General features: G+C 44.5%; 1 protein-coding gene across 1 annotated transcript in view; it reads right to left on the bottom strand.

The window, feature by feature from the left end:
* The window catches only part of LOC122922357 (fatty acyl-CoA hydrolase precursor, medium chain-like), a 76,334-nt gene extending 51,938 nt beyond the window's left edge, over positions 1-24,396 (bottom strand). The window contains exons 1-3 of the mRNA XM_044272943.1: positions 24,254-24,396; positions 1,692-1,896; positions 1,465-1,603 (exon numbers count right to left, since the gene is read on the bottom strand). Coding sequence (XP_044128878.1) covers positions 1,465-1,603; positions 1,692-1,896; positions 24,254-24,314 — 405 coding nt within the window. The 5' untranslated portion in view covers positions 24,315-24,396. The remainder of the gene's footprint in view (positions 1-1,464; positions 1,604-1,691; positions 1,897-24,253) is intronic.
* Between the last annotated feature and the right edge of the window lie 1,622 nt (positions 24,397-26,018).

Below are 26,018 nucleotides of genomic sequence, written 5' to 3'. Positions count from 1 at the left end.
CACAGAACATGAATAGGAGAAGGCTGGTAATATGCGTATTGCCCCCTCAGGAATCCAATCACGTTACTCTGATCTTCTTAAAATCCAGCTTCCACTGACACCATGTCCTTTACTAGGTTTCTGGCCTGGGCTACGGAAAGACGAAATCAGAACTGTTCCTCTCCCTCAAACTCCTCAATTCACCTCATCTGCCAAATGCCAGCATGGTGGCTCAGTGGTTGGCACTGTAGCCTTGTAGAGCTGAAGTCTTAAGTTTCAATCTGACCAAACCTGGTAAAGGATGTGACGTCAATGGAAGTTGGATTTTCCAAAGTGGAAAGTTAGGTTACTGCTTGACTGGGATCAAGCGTGGCCAGTCCATGCAGTAAGTATACAAAGGTGTGCAGTTAAAGTGGTTGTCCGCTTTGATGGCCTCTTCTTAGGACATTGCAGTGGTGAGCAGTGTAATTACATCTCAGCCCTCCTCGGTCACTTCTATGGGAGGGCTCCTTCCTATTCACTTGATGCCGGAGCCGTCCCACTGCTCGTGGCTGTGATGTTGATGGCGAGCACATAAACAGTGAAGTGAAGGCAGCACTCGTATGAGCCCTGCTTTCACTTCAAACAGCTGATCGTTGGGGGCCCAGGAGTCGGACCCCGCTGATCTGATAACCCTAACCCACCACCCTCCCCTCTTACTCCCCCCTCTTACCCCCACCCTCCCCTCTTACCCCCCCTTAACCCACCACCATCCCCTCTTACCCCCACCCTCCCCTCTTAAAATAGCATACACAAGAAACTCTCTGCAAAACTACAACTCCCAACATGCCCTGAACACCTGCAGCTATAACAGTATTCTAGGGGTTAGAGCAGGGGCGTACATAGAAATCACTGTGCCCCATAGCAAGAATCGAAATTGGGCCCCCATTCCCCGTTTATAGCCCCTCCCACTGCCCACTCCAGGCCTCTCTCTTTGTTCCATGAACTATACTTGCTGCTGCGTTTTATAATTTATGCCTTCAGGGCCGGATTTGGATTACAAAACAGCCCTGGCCCACAAAAGAGGTATGATAGATGCAGTGTGTACAGATATATAGTATATACAGCAGTGCACTGATATGTGAGGTACGAGGTATAATATATTCAGGGTGTACAGGTATATAGTATATACAGTAGTGTAATATGTGAGGTACGAGGTATAATATAGTATAACGTGGGAACTACACTTTACACTGTGTAGTTCCCTTACAGGACCTGTGATGACATCATCAAAGGTCCTTTAGCTTTCGAAACATAGACAGGAGCAATTAGGGGGCGGGGCCTCTCCTCCACTGTGGGCCCCTCTTCCTCACGGGCCCCATAGCAGCTGCGTAGTCTGCCTGCCCTATATGGTAGGCATGCCACTGGGTTAGAGTGCTACAATAGCTGGAGAGCTGGAGATGAAGATGAACGGATTACAATACCCTCTGATTTTCGGGCACTTACAGGTAATTTGGATTGCTTGTCTCTGTCGGCTGGAGTAAACACATTCAGGTACAGGCAGTCCTCCGAGGTGCGGGGCATCTTAAAGGAGGATTCGTAGTATTTTGCTATGTCATCCATGATGTCTTTGATTTGTAAACACCTAAAATATACAGAATCAATAAAACGTATCTCCATTTGTGAGGGTTGTTCAAGAAGATCATAGCTGCCCCGCCAATACAGGGACTCACATGGGGGGAAACTCGGAGGCGTCTCTAACAGAGCTCCAGGGCTCAGGAGGTTCCGGGTTGGCAAATCTCAGTGGTCCAACTGGAGGTCTTGCAAAAGGGACTCCAAAAAATGCATCTATGACTCTAGATGTTTCCTTTACTGGCACCGTAACGCCCCGTAGTTGTCCATATTTTGTGGTCACTAACAGCCTTTTATCATTCTGACCTAGAATTTAAAACATTTTGGGGAAAATTGACAAGATTATTAATAGGTTTCACATCTTAGGCCAAGTTCACACTTCAGTTATTTCCATCAGTGATTGTGAGCCAAAACCAGTGCGGGTCAAAAGCACATAAGAGATCTTTCCCTTTACCTGATCTCTGTGGAGGCTTCACTACTGGTTTTGGCTCACAATAACTTGTGGAAATAACTGACCAAATAACGGGTTCAAACTCAGCCTTAGTGGTGCCCCCACCAGTAAGAACACTTTTTCTACTAGTTGAACACTAAATAATTAAACAGAACATTAAAACCAACATTAACCCCTAACCCTAATGTGTGTTCCACCAAAACCTGTCTGTCGTTATCTCATCGAGCCATTATTAAGGTCAGATGGGACAAAGTCTCAGCCACCACGAGACTCGAAAACCACCAGTCCTAGGAGTCCTGGAAGTTGTTTGCTGCAACCTCCATGGGCAAGACTTCTTCAGCACACACCACAGATGCTCAAATGGACTGAGATCTGGGAATTCGAAGCCAAATCATCACCTTTAGGGTCCATTCACACGTCCGTTTTTTCTTTCCTGATCTGTTCAGTTTTTTGCGGAACAGATCAGGACCAGATCTGGACCCATTCATTTTCAATGGGTCCTGGAAAAAAATCGGACAGCACAATGTGTGCTGTCCGTTTCCGTTGTTCCGTTCCGCATGTCCGTTTAAATATAAAACATGTCCTATTCTTTTCCGCAAAATTCGGATCCTGGTACAATACAAAGTCAATGGATCCGCAAAAAACGGAAGACATTCGGATGTCATTCCGTATGTCATCCGTTTTATGCGGAATCCGTTCCTGGAAACACATAACAAATGTTTTTTTTTTTCAATTTCTTTTTCAAAGAAATTCAAACAACTTTATTTGATTATTGAAATTTATACATGGTTCCGCAAAAAACGGATGACATACGGAAACATTTTCAGGAACAATGGATCCGCAAAAAACGGACCGAAGATCGGGATATAGGAAAATACTGACGTGTGAATGTACCCTAAAAATGTTGTTCTGTTATCAAAACATCTATGAACAACATTTGCATCTTTCTGAAAGACAGAAATGCAAATAGGAGCAGGGATGGCTGGCAACTTAAAGGGTGAACACCACATGTAGCCCAGCTGACCCATACCATCTGCAGTGCCTCTTCCAGCCTGGGGTCTGACATACTAGCGTCCCTGTGCAATAGTAGACTGCCTCGTGAGCTTCAGGTCTACTGGCGTGAATGGCAGGACATTAAGCCATGGTTATTTGTACCTGCCGCAGGATTCAACTGTATCACCATCCTGATAACAGTGAAACTCAGGAGGGAATCTGTGGTACCTTGATGGGTACATAAGTCTCTCATGCACCCATCGCTGATTAATGTTGACAGCATTAGATTGTTAAGTACCCGGCAGCCTGAGGAGGCATCAAGTGGTCAGTGGGCATCAGCCCACCAGGAAATATATATATAGCATATGACTATAGTATATAACTACTATAATACTGCCTACTATGTACAAGAATATAACTACTATAATACTGCCTCCTATGTACAAGAATATAACTACTATAATACTGCCTCCTATGTACAGGAATATAACTACTATAATACTGCCTCCTATGTACAAGAATATAACTACTATAATACTGCTCCTATGTACAGGAATATGACTACTATAATACTGCTCCTATGTACAAGAATATAACTACTATAATACTGCTCCTATGTACAAGCATATAACTACTATAATACTGCCTCCTATGTACAAGAATATAACTACTATAATACTGCTTCCTGTGTACAAGAATATAACTGCTATAATACTGCCTCCTATGTACAGGAATATAACTACTATAATACTGCCTCCTATGTACAAGAATATAACTGCTATAATACTGCCTCCTATGTACAAGTATATAACTGCTATAATACTGCTCCTATGTATAAGAATATAACTACTATAATACTGCTCCTATGTACAAGAATATAACTACTATAATACTGCTCCTATGTACAAGAATATAACTACTATAATACTGCTCCTATGTATAGGAATATAACTACTATAATACTGCTCCTATGTACAAGAATATAACTACTATAATACTGCCTCCTATGTACAAGAATATAACTACTATAATACTGCTCCTATGTACAGGAATATAACTACTATAATACTGCCTCCTATGTACAATACTATAACTACTATAATACTGCCTCCTATGTACAAGAATATAACTACTATAATACTGCTCCTATGTACAAGAATATAACTACTATAATACTGCTCCTATGTACAAGCATATAACTACTATAATACTGCCTCCTATGTACAAGAATATAACTACTATAATACTGCCTCCTATGTACAAGAATATAACTACTATAATACTGCTTCCTGTGTACAAGAATATAACTGCTATAATACTGCCTCCTATGTACAGGAATATAACTACTATAATACTGCCTCCTATGTACAAGAATATAACTGCTATAATACTGCTCCTATGTACAAGTATATAACTGCTATAATACTGCTCCTATGTATAAGAATATAACTACTATAATACTGCTCCTATGTACAGGAATATAACTGCTATAATACTGCTCCTATGTACAGGAATATAACTACTATAATACTGCCTCCTATATTCAAGAATATAACTACTATAATACTGCCTCCTATGTACAAGGATATAACTACTATAATACTGCCTCCTATGTACAAGAATATACTACTATAATACTGCTGCTATGTACAAGAATATAACTACTATAATACTGCCTCCTATGTACAAGAATATAACTACTATAATACTGCTCCTATGTACAAGAATATAACTACTATAATACTGCTGCTATGTACAAGAATATAACTACTATAATACTGCTCCTATGTACAAGAATATAACTACTATAATACTGCCTCCTATGTACAAGAATATAACTACTATAATACTGCCTCCTATGTACAAGAATATAACTACTATAATACTGCTCCTATGTACAGGAATATAACTACTATAATACTGCCTCCTATGTACAATACTATAACTACTATAATACTGCCTCCTATGTACAAGAATATAACTACTATAATACTGCTCCTATGTACAAGAATATAACTACTATAATACTGCTCCTATGTACAAGCATATAACTACTATAATACTGCCTCCTATGTACAAGAATATAACTACTATAATACTGCCTCCTATGTACAAGAATATAACTACTATAATACTGCTTCCTGTGTACAAGAATATAACTGCTATAATACTGCCTCCTATGTACAGGAATATAACTACTATAATACTGCCTCCTATGTACAAGAATATAACTGCTATAATACTGCTCCTATGTACAAGTATATAACTACTATAATACTGCTCCTATGTACAAGAATATAACTACTATAATACTGCTCCTATGTGCAAGAATATAACTACTATAATACTGCTGCTATGTACAAGAATATAACTACTATAATACTGCCTCCTATGTACAAGAATATAACTACTATAATACTGCTCCTATATACAAGAATATAACTACTATAATACTGCTCCTATATACAAGATATATCTACTATAATACTGCTCCTATATACAAGAATATATCTACTATAATACTGCCTCCTATGTACAAGAATATAACTACTATAATACTGCTGCTATGTACAAGAATATAACTACTATAATACTGCTCCTATGTACAAGAATATAACTACTATAATACTGCCTCCTATGTACAAGAATATAACTACTATAATACTGCTCCTATGTAGAAGAATATAACTACTATATACTGCTCCTATGTACAATAATATAACTACTATAATACTGCTCCTATGTACAGGAATATAACTGCTATAATACTGCCTCCTATGTACAGGAATATAACTACTATAATACTGCCTCCTATGTACAAGAATATAACTACTATAATACTGCTTCCTGTGTACAAGAATATAACTGCTATAATACTGCCTCCTATGTACAGGAATATAACTACTATAATACTGCCTCCTATGTACAAGAATATAACTGCTATAATACTGCTCCTATGTACAAGTATATAACTGCTATAATACTGCTCCTATGTATAAGAATATAACTACTATAATACTGCTCCTATGTACAGGAATATAACTGCTATAATACTGCTCCTATGTACAGGAATATAACTACTATAATACTGCCTCCTATATTCAAGAATATAACTACTATAATACTGCCTCCTATGTACAAGGATATAACTACTATAATACTGCCTCCTATGTACAAGAATATAACTACTATAATACTGCTGCTATGTACAAGAATATAACTACTATAATACTGCCTCCTATGTACAAGAATATAACTACTATAATACTGCTCCTATGTACAAGAATATAACTACTATAATACTGCTGCTATGTACAAGAATATAACTACTATAATACTGCTCCTATGTACAAGAATATAACTACTATAATACTGCCTCCTATGTACAAGAATATAACTACTATAATACTGCCTCCTATGTACAAGAATATAACTACTATAATACTGCTCCTATGTACAGGAATATAACTACTATAATACTGCCTCCTATGTACAATACTATAACTACTATAATACTGCCTCCTATGTACAAGAATATAACTACTATAATACTGCTCCTATGTACAAGAATATAACTACTATAATACTGCTCCTATGTACAAGCATATAACTACTATAATACTGCCTCCTATGTACAAGAATATAACTACTATAATACTGCCTCCTATGTACAAGAATATAACTACTATAATACTGCTTCCTGTGTACAAGAATATAACTGCTATAATACTGCCTCCTATGTACAGGAATATAACTACTATAATACTGCCTCCTATGTACAAGAATATAACTGCTATAATACTGCTCCTATGTACAAGTATATAACTACTATAATACTGCTCCTATGTACAAGAATATAACTACTATAATACTGCTCCTATGTGCAAGAATATAACTACTATAATACTGCTGCTATGTACAAGAATATAACTACTATAATACTGCCTCCTATGTACAAGAATATAACTACTATAATACTGCTCCTATATACAAGAATATAACTACTATAATACTGCTCCTATATACAAGAATATATCTACTATAATACTGCTCCTATATACAAGAATATATCTACTATAATACTGCCTCCTATGTACAAGAATATAACTACTATAATACTGCTGCTATGTACAAGAATATAACTACTATAATACTGCTCCTATGTACAAGAATATAACTACTATAATACTGCCTCCTATGTACAAGAATATAACTACTATAATACTGCTCCTATGTAGAAGAATATAACTACTATAATACTGCTCCTATGTACAATAATATAACTACTATAATACTGCTCCTATGTACAGGAATATAACTGCTATAATACTGCCTCCTATGTACAGGAATATAACTACTATAATACTGCCTCCTATGTACAAGAATATAACTACTATAATACTGCTCCTATGTACAGGAATATACCTGCTATAATACTGCTCCTATGTACAAGAATATAACTACTATAATACTGCTCCTATGTACAGGAATATAACTGCTATAATACTGCCTCCTATGTACAGGAATATAACTACTATAATACTGCCTCCTATGTACAGGAATATAACTACTATAATACTGCCTCCTATGTGCAAGAATATAACTACTATAATACTGCTCCTATGTACAAGAATATAACTACTATAATACTGCCCTCTATGTACAAGAATATAACTACTATAATACTGCTCCTATGTACAAGAATATAACTACTATAATACTGCCTCCTATGTACAAGAATATAACTACTATAATACTGCTCCTATGTACAAGAATATAACTACTATAATACTGTCTCCTATGTACAAGAATAAAACTACTATAATACTGCCTCCTATATACAGGAATATAACTACTATAGTACTGCTCCTATGTACAAGAATATAACTACTATAATACTGCTCCTATGTACAAGAATATAACTACTATAATACTGCTCCTATGTACAGGAATATAACTACTATAATACTGTCTCCTATATACAGGAATATAACTACTATAATACTGCTCCTATGTGCAAGAATATAACTACTATAATACTGCTCCTATGTACAAGAATATAACTGCTATAATACTGCTCCTATGTACAAGAATATAACTACTATAATACTCCTCCTATGTACAAGAATATAACTACTATAATACTGCTCCTATGTACAAGAATATAACTACTATAATACTGCTCCTATGTACAAGAATATAACTGCTATAATACTGCTCCTATGTACAAGAATATAACTACTATAGTCTTTTGTGGATACTGCACAGATCCTGCAAGCGGCCAGAGAAACCTGCCCAATTACCTATGGGGGTGAAGAGATCCTGTTCTACCAAGATGTCGCCCCCTCTACTCTAGCCAAGCGACGCATCCTGAAGCCTCTCTTAGAGGTCCTGCGTGAGAAAGGCATCCAGTACACCTGGCTCTTCCCGTTTGGCCTGGCCCTCTGGATTAACGGGAAGAGGCTCACTGTTCACTCACCGGACGACCTGGGAAGAGTGTGGCCAGCACTGAATATGGAGCCGTTAGCTATACCATCTTGGCTGCCCTTACCCCCAGAGGAAGATCTCCCACCCTCATCTAAGAAGAATATGGGACTGCCGCAGCGCTCTGCCGGATCAGCCAGGTCCAGAAGGGGAGCTCCGGGACCCCTTCCCTCCAGAGACACCTGAATGCAGAGGAGGACTTGCTATATAAATGAACCTGCTGCCGTTCGGGCTTTCTGTGAGTTATATTGCCGGGACTTATAGAGTTAATAGTTATGGTTCCCCCTAAATAGAAGACCACCCTCCTGTTGCCCCTTCTCTACTGGGTTTAGTTAATGTTCATTAACAGCAGCGCTCAAACAGGGCGCATTACTTACATAGCCTCTCCTGTTAGAGTTCTGTGACCGGGGGCCCCTTCTGTATATATCGCCTGTAGCAGGGATCCACTCTTTGATCGGGTCTCTGCCTGGCTGCACCGGATCGCTGCGCTTACTGCTTGGTCAGGAGTGGAGGTGCAGGGCCGTCCTGAGCGCTTGCTGTGTGTGTGGAGATGCGCTGCCACGATAGGTAAGAGATTCTCACATAGTGGAGTTCTGCTGCCCCCTAGTGGTAGGTTTGTGGTGGTGCGTTTCTGCACTAACTAAATTCCAATGTCTTTGCAATATGGTGTAACTTAGCTATATCTTCTAGGTATGGGTAGAGAAGGCTGCCCTGTTCTGATCTTTCTCTCGCCTCCCAGGGCTCTATATTTCATGTGTTACCAGTTAATATAGTATATTGATCTCGCGTTTCACAAACGTTAATTCTGTTCATGTTTTGTGCATCTGTTATTATATGACACTTGGCGGTGACGAGGTGTTCGTCATGTCTAGGCACTTTTGTGGTATTATCCCACTCCCCCCCCCCCCTTCTATTAACACCTAAAGGGATTATATCCCTATTGATAGTGTGTCCTCAGCAGAATAGGTCACACATCCTGCCCATCTTATTCCATACGTAAGGGATTTCCTACCTCCCCTACTATATCCCAAAATCGTTGGGATTTACTCCTGTTTTTCTAGATACTGAAGATCCTTGTGTGTGTTTTTGGTGTCTTTCTTTGTTGTCTGTGTCTTGTGTGTCCTCGTGGTACCCCCCCCCCCCCTCTTTCGTCCTAATCCCATAGCTCCAGAGAGATCGACCACGGCTACGTAGACTGCTCCCCACCTGAGAGTCGAATTCGCACGAAATGGCTGTTGTGGTGGCATCGTACAACGTAAAGGGACTCAATGAACCTTGCAAGAGAGCCCAGGTACTGTCTCTGCTTCAGAAAGAAAAGGCGTCTATCATATATCTGCAGGAAACACACTTCAAATCCGGTAAGGTGCCCAATCTCTCTTCTACTAGATACTCGCACTGGTTTCACTGTCCATTCTCTACTGCTAGTAGGGGGGTGAGTATTGCGATTCATAAACAACTATCCTTTAAACATTTAGCGACGGTGGTGGATCCAGATGGGCGCTACATTTTCATAAAAGGCTTAGTGGCGGATAACCCAGTGACACTTGCTAACCTATATGCCCCAAACAGAGGGCAAGTCCCCTGGTTAACTCAAACCCTGACACAATTATCCTCTTTTCAAGAGGGTATAGTAATTTTAGGGGGAGACTTTAATGCCACCCTGGAACCGGATCTTGATTCCTCGACCGGTCGCTCGGCCCTTTCTCACAAGCTGTTAAAGAACCTTAAACAACACCTGAAGAAAGTAGGTGTAGTAGATGTCTGGCGTACTCTAAATCCGGTTGAGAAAGATTATACGTTCTATTCCTCCGCGCAAGCGTCTTATCAAAGACTCGATTACCTGTTCCTGTCTTCGGCCCAGATTCACAGAGTATCAAAGACGTCCATAGGTAGCATCACTATCTCAGACCATGCTCCGATCTTTTTGCATCTTCATATCTCAGATCCCCCCTCTAGGGAACGTGTCTGGAGGCTGAACGAGACTCTCCTCGCTGATGCCAATCATAAAGCCAAAATCGCAAAAGCCATCTCTGAGTACTTTACAACTAATACTGTGGGACCATCAGCTCCTTCCCCATCCATTGTTTGGGAGGCGCATAAGGCCAAAATCAGGGGTGATCTGATATCTCTGGGAGCATTCACCAAAAAACAGCGCACTTTAGCGTTGTCTAATCTACTTGATCGCATCTCAAAGCTAGAGCTCTCCCATAAAAGAAGTCAGGCCCAAGCCGTCCTAAATGAACTTTCAGAAGCCCGCTCAAACCTAAAGAATCTATTAAACTTAACTTCTGCCAAGCTCCTCATGCGCTCCAAATTCCGAGCTTATGCGCACGGTAATAAGGGGAACAGATTAATGACAGCTCTAGCTAAAAAGCAACTAGACACCTCTCGTATATCCTCCATTAAAACTTCAGACGGTAAACAGCTTAAAGCCACGCCAGAGATAGCCAAAGCGTTCTGTGACTTCTATGCCGAGCTTTATAACCTCCCTTCCCCTAACCAGACGTCGGCTGCTGAAATTAAGGCAGCGACGGATAAATTCCTTGAGTCATTGCTACTTCCAGTTCTGCCCAGTGACAAAGCGTCAACTCTGACAGCCCCAATAACGGATACAGAACTACGTGCAGTTCTTGCATCGATCCCCTCGGGCAAAAGTCCAGGCCCTGATGGCTATTCCATTGTCTATTACAAGACATTTATAGATATTTTAGCACCGCACTTTAGAGATCTGTGTAACCACCTCTTGACCGGGGGAACCCTCCCTCCTCAGGCGCTGGAAGCACACATCACCATAATACCAAAACCAAACAAAGACCCCACGTCATGTGGAAATTACAGACCAATCTCCCTCCTGAACACAGACATCAAATGGTGGGCGAAGATACTAGCGACCCGACTCCAATCGGTCCTACCAGACATCATTAATAGGGAACAAGTAGGGTTCGTCCACGGTAGACAGGGTAACGAGAACACCAAGCGCTTGCTGCATCTGATTGACTGGGCCAGATCAAAGCATTGCCCTTTAGCACTTTTAAGTACTGATGCAGAGAAGGCCTTTGACAGGGTAAGCTGGCAATTCATGTCCGCCGCCATGTCAAGGTTTGGCTTCTCCCCCCAGTTAATCAGTGCAGTATTGACTCTCTATTCGGCCCCCTTGGCCAGGGTCAGGGTTAATGGCTCTCTTTCCCCCCCCTTCTCCATCGCCAACGGAACCAGACAAGGGTGCCCCCTGTCTCCGGTGCTATTTATAATTGTAATGGAGACCCTATTATGCAAGATTCGTCAAAATCCTGAGATTTCTGGACTCAACGTGAATAAACACACTCATGTCGCAGCGGCCTTTGCGGACGATCTGCTTGTTCTAACATCCAATCCCACAACTTCCTTCCCAGAACTAGTGAGAATTTTTGAAGAATTTGGTTCTTTATCCAATTTCAAGATAAATTACAGTAAATCACAAGCGCTTAACATAATGTGCCCCCGAAATATGGTCCTAGAACTCCAACGCACCAACCCATTCACATGGGCCCCGCACTCCATACAGTATCTCGGCGTTCATATCTCGGCCAATCCAAATGATTTATTCAGCTTAAACTACGCCCCGCTCCTAAAAGACATACGTCAGCACCTACAGACAGTGAAGCTCCCATTTGTCTCATGGATGGGCAGAAAAAACTACTTAAAGGCCTACATTGTCCCCAAATTAATTTATCTCATACAAACGTTACCTATCTGGCTGCCAAATTCCTACTTCAATGAGATCAAAAGAATCTTCTCCTCCTTTATTTGGAAGAGTAAAAAAGCTAGAGTAGCCTACTCAACCCTAACAAGGGAAAGGAGGTTTGGGGGGTTTGGAATGCCAGATATTCGCCTTTATTACAAGGCCACCCAAGTGATCAGGGGATTGGACATACTAGCTGGGGAGCCGGCGTCAATGTGCGCCCATCTGGAAGCCGCCACCTTTACTTACAGAGAAAAACTCGCCCTATGGGGGGTTCGCCCCTGTCTGCATAATTCCACTAATGTATCGTATATGTGGAAAGCGGTACTAGCGGAATGGTCTAAGCTGTTCACGGCCAAAGAGCTGAGATTCCCGCACACTCGTCTCCCTCTATCTTTGTTACAAGCACATATCCACAGAGATATACTTGATGCTTCAGGCATCTGGTCACTTCTCCATAACCACTCACTTGATAGTATTAGAAACCAAAACGGGGAGCTCGATTGGTCGTCCATACTTAATGCACCTCTAGTGAATAAAGCGTCTTTCCTGCAGATACTGGGCTTCCGTAAGGACATTAAGAAACTCGAGATGCCCCCCCCCATAATACTCCACTAACGTGGCTTGAAGAACGTGTGGGGATACCCTTCCCTGCTTCAAAAGCTTTATCTAAAATGTACAAGCTCCTTCTCTCAGCCGCCTCGCCAACCATGTCGCATCTCGCTGCATGGGAAATTGAGCTTTCAACAAAATTTTCGGATCCTGAAAAAGCAGCCATTTTAACTAACTCACATGGCTTCTCACGCTGTGTAATAGTGCAAGAAAACTCCTTCAAACTCACGACCAGATGGTATAAAACACCGGTATTTCTTCACAAATTAAACCCTTCCATACCTGATGTGTGTTGGAGGTGCGGCACTGAACCGGGATCACTGTCCCACATTTGGTGGAGCTGTCATAACATACGCCCCTTCTGGCTCCAAGTTGAAAATACTATTAACCAGGTATGCTCTCCACAACATCCATTGATATTGGATCCTAAATTAGTGCTACTCTGGTGCCCAAATCAAACCTTTACCCCGTCAAAATCTAATTTACCCACGATGCTACTCACGGCGGCGAGACTACTTGTTCCGCTCAAATGGAAATCAGATAGACCCCCGTCAAAAGTGGAATGGCTGGATAAGGTGGACCAGGTATACCGCCTAGAAGAGTTAGCGGCCTGGGAAATGGGAAACCGCCAGAAATTCCTAAAGGTATGGCAACCCTGGAAGCTTTTTCGTGGCTTTGTTTGATCATCTGAGCTTTCCAACTCTTTCACCGCGACCCCCCCCCCCCCCTCTTCCCCCCTTGCATGTGCCCTATATGTTAGTCTACATGTTGTCTGCTGTCTGTCCTTGTCTACATGTCATTGTGATTCCTAGGATCACCTTTTTGGCCATATCAGAAGCCTGTCAAATGTTTGGTTCCTAACATCCTTTTTGTCACATGATTTTTTATAAGTCTTTATTTCACACAAATGTTGATATTCATGTGCTTACTGTTTGATGATGTGATTATCCAAATATTACCTGTACTTGTGATGAAGCAATTTGTTTCTTCTTGTACTATTTTGCTGATGTTTAATAAAAAGAAAATTGGCAAAGAATATAACTACTATAATACTGCCTCCTATGTACAAGAATATAACTACTATAATACTGCTCCTATGTACAAGAATATAACTGCTATAATACTGCCTCCTATGTACAAGAATATAACTACTATAATACTGCCTCCTATGTACAAGAATATAACTACTATAATACTGCCTCCTATGTACAAGAATATAACTACTATAATACTGCTCCTATGTACAAGACTATAACTACTATAATACTGCCTCCTATGTACAAGAATATAACTACTATAATACTGCCTCCTATGTACAAGAATATAACTACTATAATACTGCTCCTATGTACAAGAATATAACTACTATAATACTGCTCCTATGTACAAGAATATAACTACTATAATACTGCTCCTATGTACAAGAATATAACTACTATAATACTGCTCCTATGTACAAGAATATAACTACTATAATACTGCTCCTATGTACAGGAATATAACTACTATAATACTGCTCCTATGTACAGGAATATAACTACTATAATACTGCTCCTATGTACAAGAATATAACTACTATAATACTGCTCCTATGTACAGGAATATAACTACTATAATACTGCTCCTATGTACAGGAATATAACTACTATAATACTGCTCCTATGTACAGGAATATAACTACTATAATACTGCCTCCTATGTACAAGAATATAACTACTATAATACTGCTCCTATGTACAAGAATATAACTGCTATAATACTGCCTCCTATGTACAGGAATCTAACTACTATAATACTGCTCCTATGTACAAGAATATAACTACTATAATACTGCTCCTATGTACAGGAATATACCTACTATAATACTGCTCCTATGTACAGGAATATACCTACTATAATACTGCTCCTATGTACAAGAATATAACTACTATAATACTGCTCCTATGTACAGGAATATAACTACTATAATGCTGCTCCTATGTACAAGAATATAACTACTATAATACTGCTCTTATGTACAAGAATATAACTACTATAATACTGCTCCTATGTACAAGAATATAACTACTATAATACTGCTCCTATGTACAAGAATATAACTGCTATAATACTGCTCCTATGTACAAGAATATAACTACTATAATACTGCTCCTATGTACAGGAATATAACTACTATAATACTGCTCCTATGTACAAGAATATAACTACTATACTACTGCCTCCTATGTACAGGAATATAACTACTATAATACTGCTCTTATGTACAAGAATATAACTACTATAATACTGCTCCTATGTACAGGAATATAACTACTATAATACTGTCTCCTATGTACAGGAATATAACTACTATAATACTGCTCTTATGTACAAGAATATAACTACTATAATACTGCTCCTATGTACAGGAATATACCTACTATAATACTGCCTCCTATGTTCAATATGACGACTAGCATAATACAAATTATGTAATTGTATTAATGGACACCATATCCTGGATTTGCCTTTTGCTGTGCTGCCCTATTAATTCTGAATTCTGTATTGCTCCATGTGCGGCAGTATTATTTTGGTTCTCTATTGCTCCCTTGTACACTGCCCTCTAGTATCCTGCACCCTTGTTCTCACCGGTTGCTCTGCAGCGCTATTACTTGGATTGCATATTGCTGCCTGCCACACTGCCCTCTAGTATCCTGCACCCTGGTTCTCACATGTTGCTGTGCGGCAGTACTATTTTGCTTCTCTATTGCTCCATTGCACCCTCGCCTCTAGTATCCTTCACCCTGGTTCTCACTTGTTGCTCTGCAGCGCTAATACTTGGATTGCATATTGTTCCCTTGCACTCTGGTTCTCACCGGTTGCAGTGTGGCACTATTACTTGGGTTGTGTATTGCTCCCTTGCACACTGCCCTCTAGTATCTGGAACCCTGGTTCTCACCAGTTGCTGTGGGGCACTATTACTTGGGTTGTGTATTGCTCCCTTGCACACTGCCCTCTAGTATCTGGCACCCTGGTTCTCACCGGTTGCTGTGGGGCACTATTACTTGGGTTGTGTATTGCTCCCTTGCACACTGCCCTCTAGTATCTGGAACCCTGGTTCTCACCAGTTGCTGTGGGGCACTATTACTTGGGTTGTGTATTGCTCCCTTGCACACTGCCCTCTAGTATCTTGCACCCTGGTTCTCACCGGTTGCTGTGGGGCACTATTACTTGGGTTCTGTATTGCTCCCTTGCACACTGCCCTCTAGTATCTGGCACCCTGGTTCTCACCGGTTGCTGTGGGCACTATTACTTGGGTTGTGTATTGCTCCCTTGCACACTGCCCTCTAGTATCTTGCCCCCTTGTTCTCACCGGTTGCTGTGGGGCACTATTACTTGGGTTGTGTATTGCTCCCTTGCACACTGCCCTCTAGTATCTGGCACCCTGGTTCTCACCGGTTGCTGTGGGGCACTATTACTTGGGTTGTGTATTGCTCCCTTGCACACTGCCCTCTAGTATCTGGCACCCTGGTTCTCACCTGTTGCTGTGGGGCACTATTACTTGGTTTCTGTATTGCTCCCTTGCACACTGACCTCTAGTATCTTGCACCCTGGTTCTCACAGTTTGCTGTGGGGCACTATTACTTGGGTTGTGTATTGCTCCCTTGCACACTGCCCTCTAGTATCTGGCACCCTGGTTCTCACCTGTTGCTGTGGGGCACTATTACTTGGGTTCTGTATTGCTCCCTTGCACACTGCCCTCTAGTATCTGGCACCCTGGTTCTCACCGGTTGCTGTGGGCACTATTACTTGGGTTCTGTATTGCTCCCTTGCACACTGCCCTCTAGTATCTTGCCCCCTTGTTCTCACCGGTTGCTGTGGGGCACTATTACTTGGGTTGTGTATTGCTCCCTTGCACACTGCCCTCTAGTATCTGGCACCCTGGTTCTCACCGGTTGCTGTGGGGCACTATTACTTGGGTTGTGTATTGCTCCCTTGCACACTGACCTCTAGTATCTTGCACCCTGGTTCTCACAGTTTGCTGTGGGGCACTATTACTTGGGTTCTGTATTGCTCCCTTGCACACTGCCCTCTAGTATCTGGCACCCTGGTTCTCACCGTTTGCTGTGGGGCACTATTACTTGGGTTGTGTATTGCTCCCTTGCACACTGCCCTCTAGTATCTGGCACCCTGGTTCTCACCGGTTGCTGTGGGGCACTATTACTTGGGTTGTGTATTGCTCCCTTGCACACTGACCTCTAGTATCTGGCACCCTGGTTCTCACAGTTTGCTGTGGGGCACTATTACTTGGGTTGTGTATTGCTCCCTTGCACACTGACCTCTAGTATCTGGCACCCTGGTTCTCACCGTTTGCTGTGGGGCACTATTACTTGGGTTGTGTATTGCTCCCTTGCACACTGACCTCTAGTATCTGGCACCCTGGTTCTCACCGTTTGCTGTGAGGCACTATTACTTGGGTTGTGTATTGCTCCCTTGCACACTGACCTCTAGTATCTTGCACCCTGGTTCTCACAGTTTGCTGTGGGGCACTATTACTTGGGTTGTGTATTGCTCCCTTGCACACTGCCCTCTAGTATCTGGCACCCTGGTTCTCACTGGTTGCTGTGGGGCACTATTACTTGGGTTGTGTATTGCTCCCTTGCACACTGCCCTCTAGTATCTGGCACCCTGGTTCTCACCGTTTGCTGTGGGGCACTATTACTTGGGTTGTGTATTGCTCCCTTGCACACTGCCCTCTAGTATCTGGCACCCTGGTTCTCACCGTTTGCTGTGGGGCACTATTACTTGGGTTGTGTATTGCTCCCTTGCACACTGACGTCTAGTATCTGGCACCCTGGTTCTCACCGTTTGCTGTGGGGCACTATTACTGGGGTTCTGTATTGCTCCCTTGCACACTGACCTCTAGTATCTGGCACCCTGGTTCTCACCGTTTGCTGTGGGGCACTATTACTTGGGTTGTGTATTGCTCCCTTGCACACTGACCTCTAGTATCTGGCACCCTGGTTCTCACCGTTTGCTGTGGGGCACTATTACTTGGGTTGTGTATTGCTCCCTTGCACACTGACCTCTAGTATCTGGCACCCTGGTTCTCACCGTTTGCTGTGAGGCACTATTACTGGGGTTCTGTATTGCTCCCTTGCACACTGACCTCTAGTATCTGGCACCCTGGTTCTCACCGGTTGCTGTGGGGCACTATTACTTGGGTTGTGTATTGCTCCATTGCACACTGACCTCTAGTATCTGGCACCCTGGTTCTCACCGTTTGCTGTGGGGCACTATTACTTGGGTTGTGTATTGCTCCCTTGCACACTGACCTCTAGTATCTGGCACCCTGGTTCTCACCGTTTGCTGTGGGGCACTATTACTTGGGTTGTGTATTGCTCCCTTGCACACTGACCTCTAGTATCTTGCACCCTGGTTCTCACAGTTTGCTGTGGGGCACTATTACTTGGGTTGTGTATTGCTCCCTTGCACACTGCCCTCTAGTATCTGGCACCCTGGTTCTCACTGGTTGCTGTGGGGCACTATTACTTGGGTTGTGTATTGCTCCCTTGCACACTGCCCTCTAGTATCTGGCACCCTGGTTCTCACCGTTTGCTGTGGGGCACTATTACTTGGGTTCTGTATTGCTCCCTTGCACACTGCCCTCTAGTATCTGGCACCCTGGTTCTCACCTGTTGCTGTGGGGCACTATTACTTGGGTTCTGTATTGTTCCCTTGCACACTGCCCTCTAGTATCTGGCACCCTGGTTCTCACTGGTTGCTGTGGGGCACTATTACTTGGGTTGTGTATTGCTCCCTTGCACACTGACCTCTAGTATCTTGCACCCTGGTTCTCACTGGTTGCTGTGGGGCACTATTACTTGGGTTGTGTATTGCTCCCTTGCACACTGCCCTCTAGTATCTGGCACCCTCGATCACACTGATTGCTGAGGGGCACTATTACTTGGGTTCTGTATTGCTCCCTTGCACACTGACCTCTAGTATCTTGCACCCTGGTTCTCACAGTTTGCTGTGGGGCACTATTACTTGGGTTGTGTATTGCTCCCTTGCACACTGCCCTCTAGTATCTGGCACCCTGGTTCTCACCGTTTGCTGTGGGGCACTATTACTTGGGTTGTGTATTGCTCCCTTGCACACTGCCCTCTAGTATCTGGCACCCTGGTTCTCACCGGTTGCTGTGGGGCACTATTACTTGGGTTGTGTATTGCTCCCTTGCACACTGCCCTCTAGTATCCTGCACCCTGGTTCTCACCGGTTGCTGTGGGGCACTATTACTTGGGTTGTGTATTGCTCCCTTGCACACTGCCCTCTAGTATCCTGCACCCTGGTTCTCACTGGTTGCTGTGGGGCACTATTACTTGGGTTGTGTATTGTTCCCTTGCACATTGCCCTCTAGTATCTTGCACCCTGGTTCTCACCGTTTGCTGTGGGGCACTATTACTTGGTTTCTGTATTGCTCCCTTGCACACTGACCTCTAGTATCTGGCACCCTGGTTCTCACCGGTTGCTGTGGGGCACTATTACTTGGGTTGTGTATTGCTCTCTTGCACACTGCCCTCTAGTATCTGGCACCCTGGTTCTCACCGGTTGCTGTGGGGCACTATTACTTGGGTTGTGTATTGCTCCCTTGCACACTGCCCTCTAGTATCTGGCACCCTGGTTCTCACCGGTTGCTGTGGGGCACTATTACTTGGGTTGTGTATTGCTCCCTTGCACACTGACCTCTAGTATCTGGCACCCTGGTTCTCACCTGTTGCTGTGGGGCACTATTACTTGGGTTGTGTATTGCTCCCTTGCACACTGCCCTCTAGTATCTGGCACCCTGGTTCTCACCGTTTGCTGTGGGGCACTATTACTTGGGTTGTGTATTGCTCCCTTGCACACTGCCCTCTAGTATCTGGCACCCTGGTTCTCACCGGTTGCTGTGGGGCACTATTACTTGGGTTGTGTATTGCTCCCTTGCACACTGCCCTCTAGTATCTGGCACCCTGGTTCTCACCGTTTGCTGTGGGGCACTATTACTTGGGTTGTGTATTGCTCCCTTGCACACTGACCTCTAGTATCTTGCACCCTGGTTCTCACCGGTTGCTGTGGGGCACTATTACTTGGGTTGTGTATTGTTCCCTTGCACACTGACCTCTAGTATCTTGCACCCTGGTTCTCACAGTTTGCTGTGGGGCACTATTACTTGGGTTGTGTATTGCTCCCTTGCACACTGACCTCTAGTATCTGGCACCCTGGTTCTCACCGTTTGCTGTGGGGCACTATTACTTGGGTTGTGTATTGCTCCCTTGCACACTGACCTCTAGTATCTGGCACCCTGGTTCTCACCGTTTGCTGTGAGGCACTATTACTTGGGTTGTGTATTGCTCCCTTGCACACTGACCTCTAGTATCTTGCACCCTGGTTCTCACAGTTTGCTGTGGGGCACTATTACTTGGGTTGTGTATTGCTCCCTTGCACACTGCCCTCTAGTATCTGGCACCCTGGTTCTCACTGGTTGCTGTGGGGCACTATTACTTGGGTTGTGTATTGCTCCCTTGCACACTGCCCTCTAGTATCTGGCACCCTGGTTCTCACCGTTTGCTGTGGGGCACTATTACTTGGGTTGTGTATTGCTCCCTTGCACACTGACCTCTAGTATCTGGCACCCTGGTTCTCACCGTTTGCTGTGGGGCACTATTACTTGGGTTGTGTATTGCTCCCTTGCACACTGACCTCTAGTATCTGGCACCCTGGTTCTCACCGTTTGCTGTGAGGCACTATTACTGGGGTTCTGTATTGCTCCCTTGCACACTGACCTCTAGTATCTGGCACCCTGGTTCTCACCGGTTGCTGTGGGGCACTATTACTTGGGTTGTGTATTGCTCCCTTGCACACTGACCTCTAGTATCTGGCACCCTGGTTCTCACCGTTTGCTGTGGGGCACTATTACTTGGGTTCTGTATTGCTCCATTGCACACTGACCTTTAGTATCTGGCACCCTGGTTCTCACCGTTTGCTGTGGGGCACTATTACTTGGGTTCTGTATTGCTCCCTTGCACACTGACCTCTAGTATCTGGCACCCTGGTTCTCACCGTTTGCTGTGGGGCACTATTACTTGGGTTGTGTATTGCTCCCTTGCACACTGACCTCTAGTATCTGGCACCCTGGTTCTCACCGTTTGCTGTGGGGCACTATTACTTGGGTTCTGTATTGCTCCCTTGCACACTGACCTCTAGTATCTGGCACCCTGGTTCTCACCGTTTGCTGTGGGGCACTATTACTTGGGTTGTGTATTGCTCCCTTGCACACTGACCTCTAGTATCTGGCACCCTGGTTCTCACCGTTTGCTGTGGGGCACTATTACTGGGGTTCTGTATTGCTCCCTTGCACACTGACCTCTAGTATCTGGCACCCTGGTTCTCACCGGTTTCTGTGGGGCACTATTACTTGGGTTGTGTATTGCTCCATTGCACACTGACCTCTAGTATCTGGCACCCTGGTTCTCACCGTTTGCTGTGGGGCACTATTACTTGGGTTGTGTATTGCTCCCTTGCACACTGACCTCTAGTATCTGGCACCCTGGTTCTCACCGTTTGCTGTGGGGCACTATTACTTGGGTTGTGTATTGCTCCCTTGCACACTGACCTCTAGTATCTGGCACCCTGGTTCTCACCGTTTGCTGTGGGGCACTATTACTTGGGTTGTGTATTGCTCCCTTGCACACTGACCTCTAGTATCTTGCACCCTGGTTCTCACAGTTTGCTGTGGGGCACTATTACTTGGGTTGTGTATTGCTCCCTTGCACACTGCCCTCTAGTATCTGGCACCCTGGTTCTCACTGGTTGCTGTGGGGCACTATTACTTGGGTTGTGTATTGCTCCGTTGCACACTGCCCTCTAGTATCTGGCACCCTGGTTCTCACCTGTTGCTGTGGGGCACTATTACTTGGGTTGTGTATTGCTCCCTTGCACACTGCCCTCTAGTATCTGGCACCCTGGTTCTCACGGTTTGCTGTGGGGCACTATTACTTGGGTTGTGTATTGCTCCCTTGCACACTGCCCTCTAGTATCTGGCACCCTGGTTCTCACCTGTTGCTGTGGGGCACTATTACTTGGGTTCTGTATTGCTCCCTTGCACACTGCCCTCTAGTATCTGGCACCCTGGTTCTCACCTGTTGCTGTGGGGCACTATTACTTGGGTTCTGTATTGTTCCCTTGCACACTGCCCTCTAGTATCTGGCACCCTGGTTCTCACTGGTTGCTGTGGGGCACTATTACTTGGGTTGTGTATTGCTCCCTTGCACACTGACCTCTAGTATCTTGCACCCTGGTTCTCACTGGTTGCTGTGGGGCACTATTACTTGGGTTGTGTATTGCTCCCTTGCACACTGACCTCTAGTATCTGGCACCCTGGTTCTCACTGGTTGCTGTGGGGCACTATTACTTGGGTTGTGTATTGCTCCCTTGCACACTGCCCTCTAGTATCTGGCACCCTGGTTCTCACCGTTTGCTGTGGGGCACTATTACTTGGGTTGTGTATTGCTCCCTTGCACACTGCCCTCTAGTATCTTGCACCCTGGTTCTCACCGGTTGCTGTGGGGCACTATTACTTGGATTGTGTATTGCTCCCTTGCACACTGCCCTCTAGTATCTTGCACCCTGGTTCTCACCTGTTGCTGTGGGGCACTATTACTTGGGTTGTGTATTGCTCCCTTGCACACTGACCTCTAGTATCTGGCACCCTGGTTCTCACCGGTTGCTGTGGGGCACTATTACTTGGGTTGTGTATTGCTCCCTTGCACACTGCCCTCTAGTATCTGGCACCCTGGTTCTCACCAGTTGCTGTGGGGCACTATTACTTGGGTTGTGTATTGCTCCCTTGCACACTGCCCTCTAGTATCTGGCACCCTGGTTCTCACCTGTTGCTGTGGGGCACTATTACTTGGGTTCTGTATTGCTCCCTTGCACACTGCCCTCTAGTATCTGGCACCCTGGTTCTCACCTGTTGCTGTGGGGCACTATTACTTGGGTTCTGTATTGTTCCCTTGCACACTGCCCTCTAGTATCTGGCACCCTGGTTCTCACTGGTTGCTGTGGGGCACTATTACTTGGGTTGTGTATTGCTCCCTTGCACACTGACCTCTAGTATCTTGCACCCTGGTTCTCACTGGTTGCTGTGGGGCACTATTACTTGGGTTGTGTATTGCTCCCTTGCACACTGCCCTCTAGTATCTGGCACCCTGGTTCTCACTGGTTGCTGTGGGGCACTATTACTTGGGTTCTGTATTGCTCCCTTGCACACTGACCTCTAGTATCTTGCACCCTGGTTCTCACAGTTTGCTGTGGGGCACTATTACTTGGGTTGTGTATTGCTCCCTTGCACACTGCCCTCTAGTATCTGGCACCCTGGTTCTCACCTGTTGCTGTGGGGCACTATTACTTGGGTTGTGTATTGCTCCCTTGCACACTGCCCTCTAGTATCTGGCACCCTGGTTCTCACCGTTTGCTGTGGGGCACTATTACTTGGGTTGTGTATTGCTCCCTTGCACACTGCCCTCTAGTATCTGGCACCCTGGTTCTCACCGGTTGCTGTGGGGCACTATTACTTGGGTTGTGTATTGCTCCCTTGCACACTGCCCTCTAGTATCTGGCACCCTGGTTCTCACCGGTTGCTGTGGGGCACTATTACTTGGGTTGTGTATTGCTCCCTTGCACACTGCCCTCTAGTATCTGGCACCCTGGTTCTCACCGGTTGCTGTGGGGCACTATTACTTGGGTTGTGTATTGCTCCCTTGCACACTGCCCTCTAGTATCTGGCACCCTGGTTCTCACCGGTTGCTGTGGGGCACTATTACTTGGGTTGTGTATTGCTCCCTTGCACACTGCCCTCTAGTATCTGGCACCCTGGTTCTCACCTGTTGCTGTGGGGCACAATTACTTGGGTTGTGTATTGCTCCCTTGCACACTGCCCTCTAGTATCTGGCACCCTGGTTCTCACTGGTTGCTGTGGGGCACTATTACTTGGGTTGTGTATTGCTCCCTTGCACACTGCCCTCTAGTATCTGGCACCCTGGTTCTCACCGTTTGCTGTGGGGCACTATTACTTGGGTTGTGTATTGCTCCCTTGCACACTGCCCTCTAGTATCTGGCACCCTGGTTCTCACCGGTTGCTGTGGGGCACTATTACTTGGGTTGTGTATTGCTCCCTTGCACACTGCCCTCTAGTATCTGGCACCCTGGTTCTCACTGGTTGCTGTGGGGCACTATTACTTGGGTTGTGTATTGCTCCCTTGCACACTGCCCTCTAGTATCTGGCACCCTGGTTCTCACCGGTTGCTGTGGGGCACTATTACTTGGGTTGTGTATTGCTCCCTTGCACACTGCCCTCTAGTATCTTGCACCCTGGTTCTCACCTGTTGCGATCACTGTTAGAATGAAGGGGCTGAGGAGCAGAATGTGCGGCAGAATCGCCATGTCCTGTGTGCTGCGGTCTCCAGCGGACGCTGTTCTTCCAGGTCAGAGTCCTTGGTTGCAGGAGGAGATCTGAGCTCTCTAATAATACATTACTAGTTACTGTTTAACTAATCAAAGTTTAATTACTGATCTGTATTGGCATTAATCGCTGGGCAACAAAGCTGCACCCGTTATATCTATGGTCCACTCACCCTGGCACTTGCCCATGTGTACTGGAGTTTATAGGTTGCAGTCCTGTACACACTGAGCAGATAAGAGTTCAGAGTAAAGGTAACTATGGAGAAAGTTCTGGAATTCTGCATTATCACTCTTACGCAGCTGCAGGTACTACTGACCCCATCATCACTGGTGCAGGAATCCGTCCATACAAGGCTCAAGGAAGAGCTGTTGTATAAATACGTTTTGCTAATTGTTTTCTTTGTATCCTTGATGTCCGTCCCATCAGCCCTCAGCTTTCTCCAGAGCTCTACAAGCTGTAAAACGAAATACCTACAGTAAAAATGAGCGAACCAGTTCTTGCTATTTTTCAGAAGGCAGGTTCGTCTACGATACATTTAGTATAGCTGGTAAAAAGCACTACTGAGGAAGGAGAAGCTTTCTCACATGACCCTGAGAGGAAGTGGGGAAAGGGGGGTGACTTGCCCTGATTGGTGGTTCCTGTGCTGACAGACAGTCTGGATGAGCCAGTCAGTGATGCAGCAGGCAGGGAGTTGCCCTAGCAGAACGATTTGCAACGGGCACCTCCCCCTAGGGTCCGCTATATGTAAAACATCCCAGGTATAGAAAAAGGTTGAGTCGTATGTTGCAGCCTAAAATGTCTCTTATGTGTGTCACGGGGCTCCTACCTGGATACTGCTGGACCCTAGGCTTTGGCTCCGACACAATAAATAGGGGGAATAATTGAGGGATAACAGAATAACTTGAGTCCAGAACTTGAGATGAAGTGTGGCAGCTTTACTTCGCATAAACTTTTTCCAGAACGGTTTACAGTATTAGTCTTGGTTCCAGCAGGCTTTAGCATGAAACTGGCAGGCAAACTCCACTCTACTACATCTGTTTCTCTCTGACTCTGCTGTACTAACAGGCTGGCTGTATAACTCAGCTTATTCTGTATGCTGCACTTCCCTTTGTAGTCTGACTCTAGGTTATGCCAGGGAACTTGTCTCTTGGCTCCTGAGGCTTCAAGCTTTGGCCTCCATGGCAAGCTGAGCTTAGGGTGCTCTGGCTGGCGTAGGCATGTCTGGCAGATGCGTGCCCCTGTACACCATTCCGCTGTCTAGGAAAGCCAAGACTAACTCTAACTGGTCGCCAACCTTCCTGCAGGATGTAGGGAAGTGGGCTAGTCCTACTGAGGGGGGTTAGAATGGAATGGTTAGCTCCATTCTATTACAGCTCTGCCGGGTTTGCTGCCACCTGCTGGTGAACCAGGCATATTACATGTTGTAAACAGTTGCAAACATTACATAGAGAGAACACACATTATGGAGAGAACCTGGAACATAATGCATAGATGACTTTATGTTAGACCATTAAGGACATTAGCAGGGTGTAGGAGTGGCAACACCACTTGGGGGTGTTACATTCCCCCTTACTTAAAATAAAGCCGCCTTCGGCTTAAGTTGTCCTCTAAGGCAGTGGTCCCCAACCTATTTTGCACCAAGGACCAGTTTCATGCAAGACAATTTTCCCAGGGAACGGGAGGGG

Source organism: Bufo gargarizans, unplaced genomic scaffold (assembly GCF_014858855.1).
Source record: "Bufo gargarizans isolate SCDJY-AF-19 unplaced genomic scaffold, ASM1485885v1 fragScaff_scaffold_281_pilon, whole genome shotgun sequence".
Lineage (NCBI taxonomy): Eukaryota > Metazoa > Chordata > Amphibia > Anura > Bufonidae > Bufo > Bufo gargarizans.
Note: the sequence above shows the minus strand (reverse complement) of the source record. Positions and strands in the feature narration are given on the sequence as shown.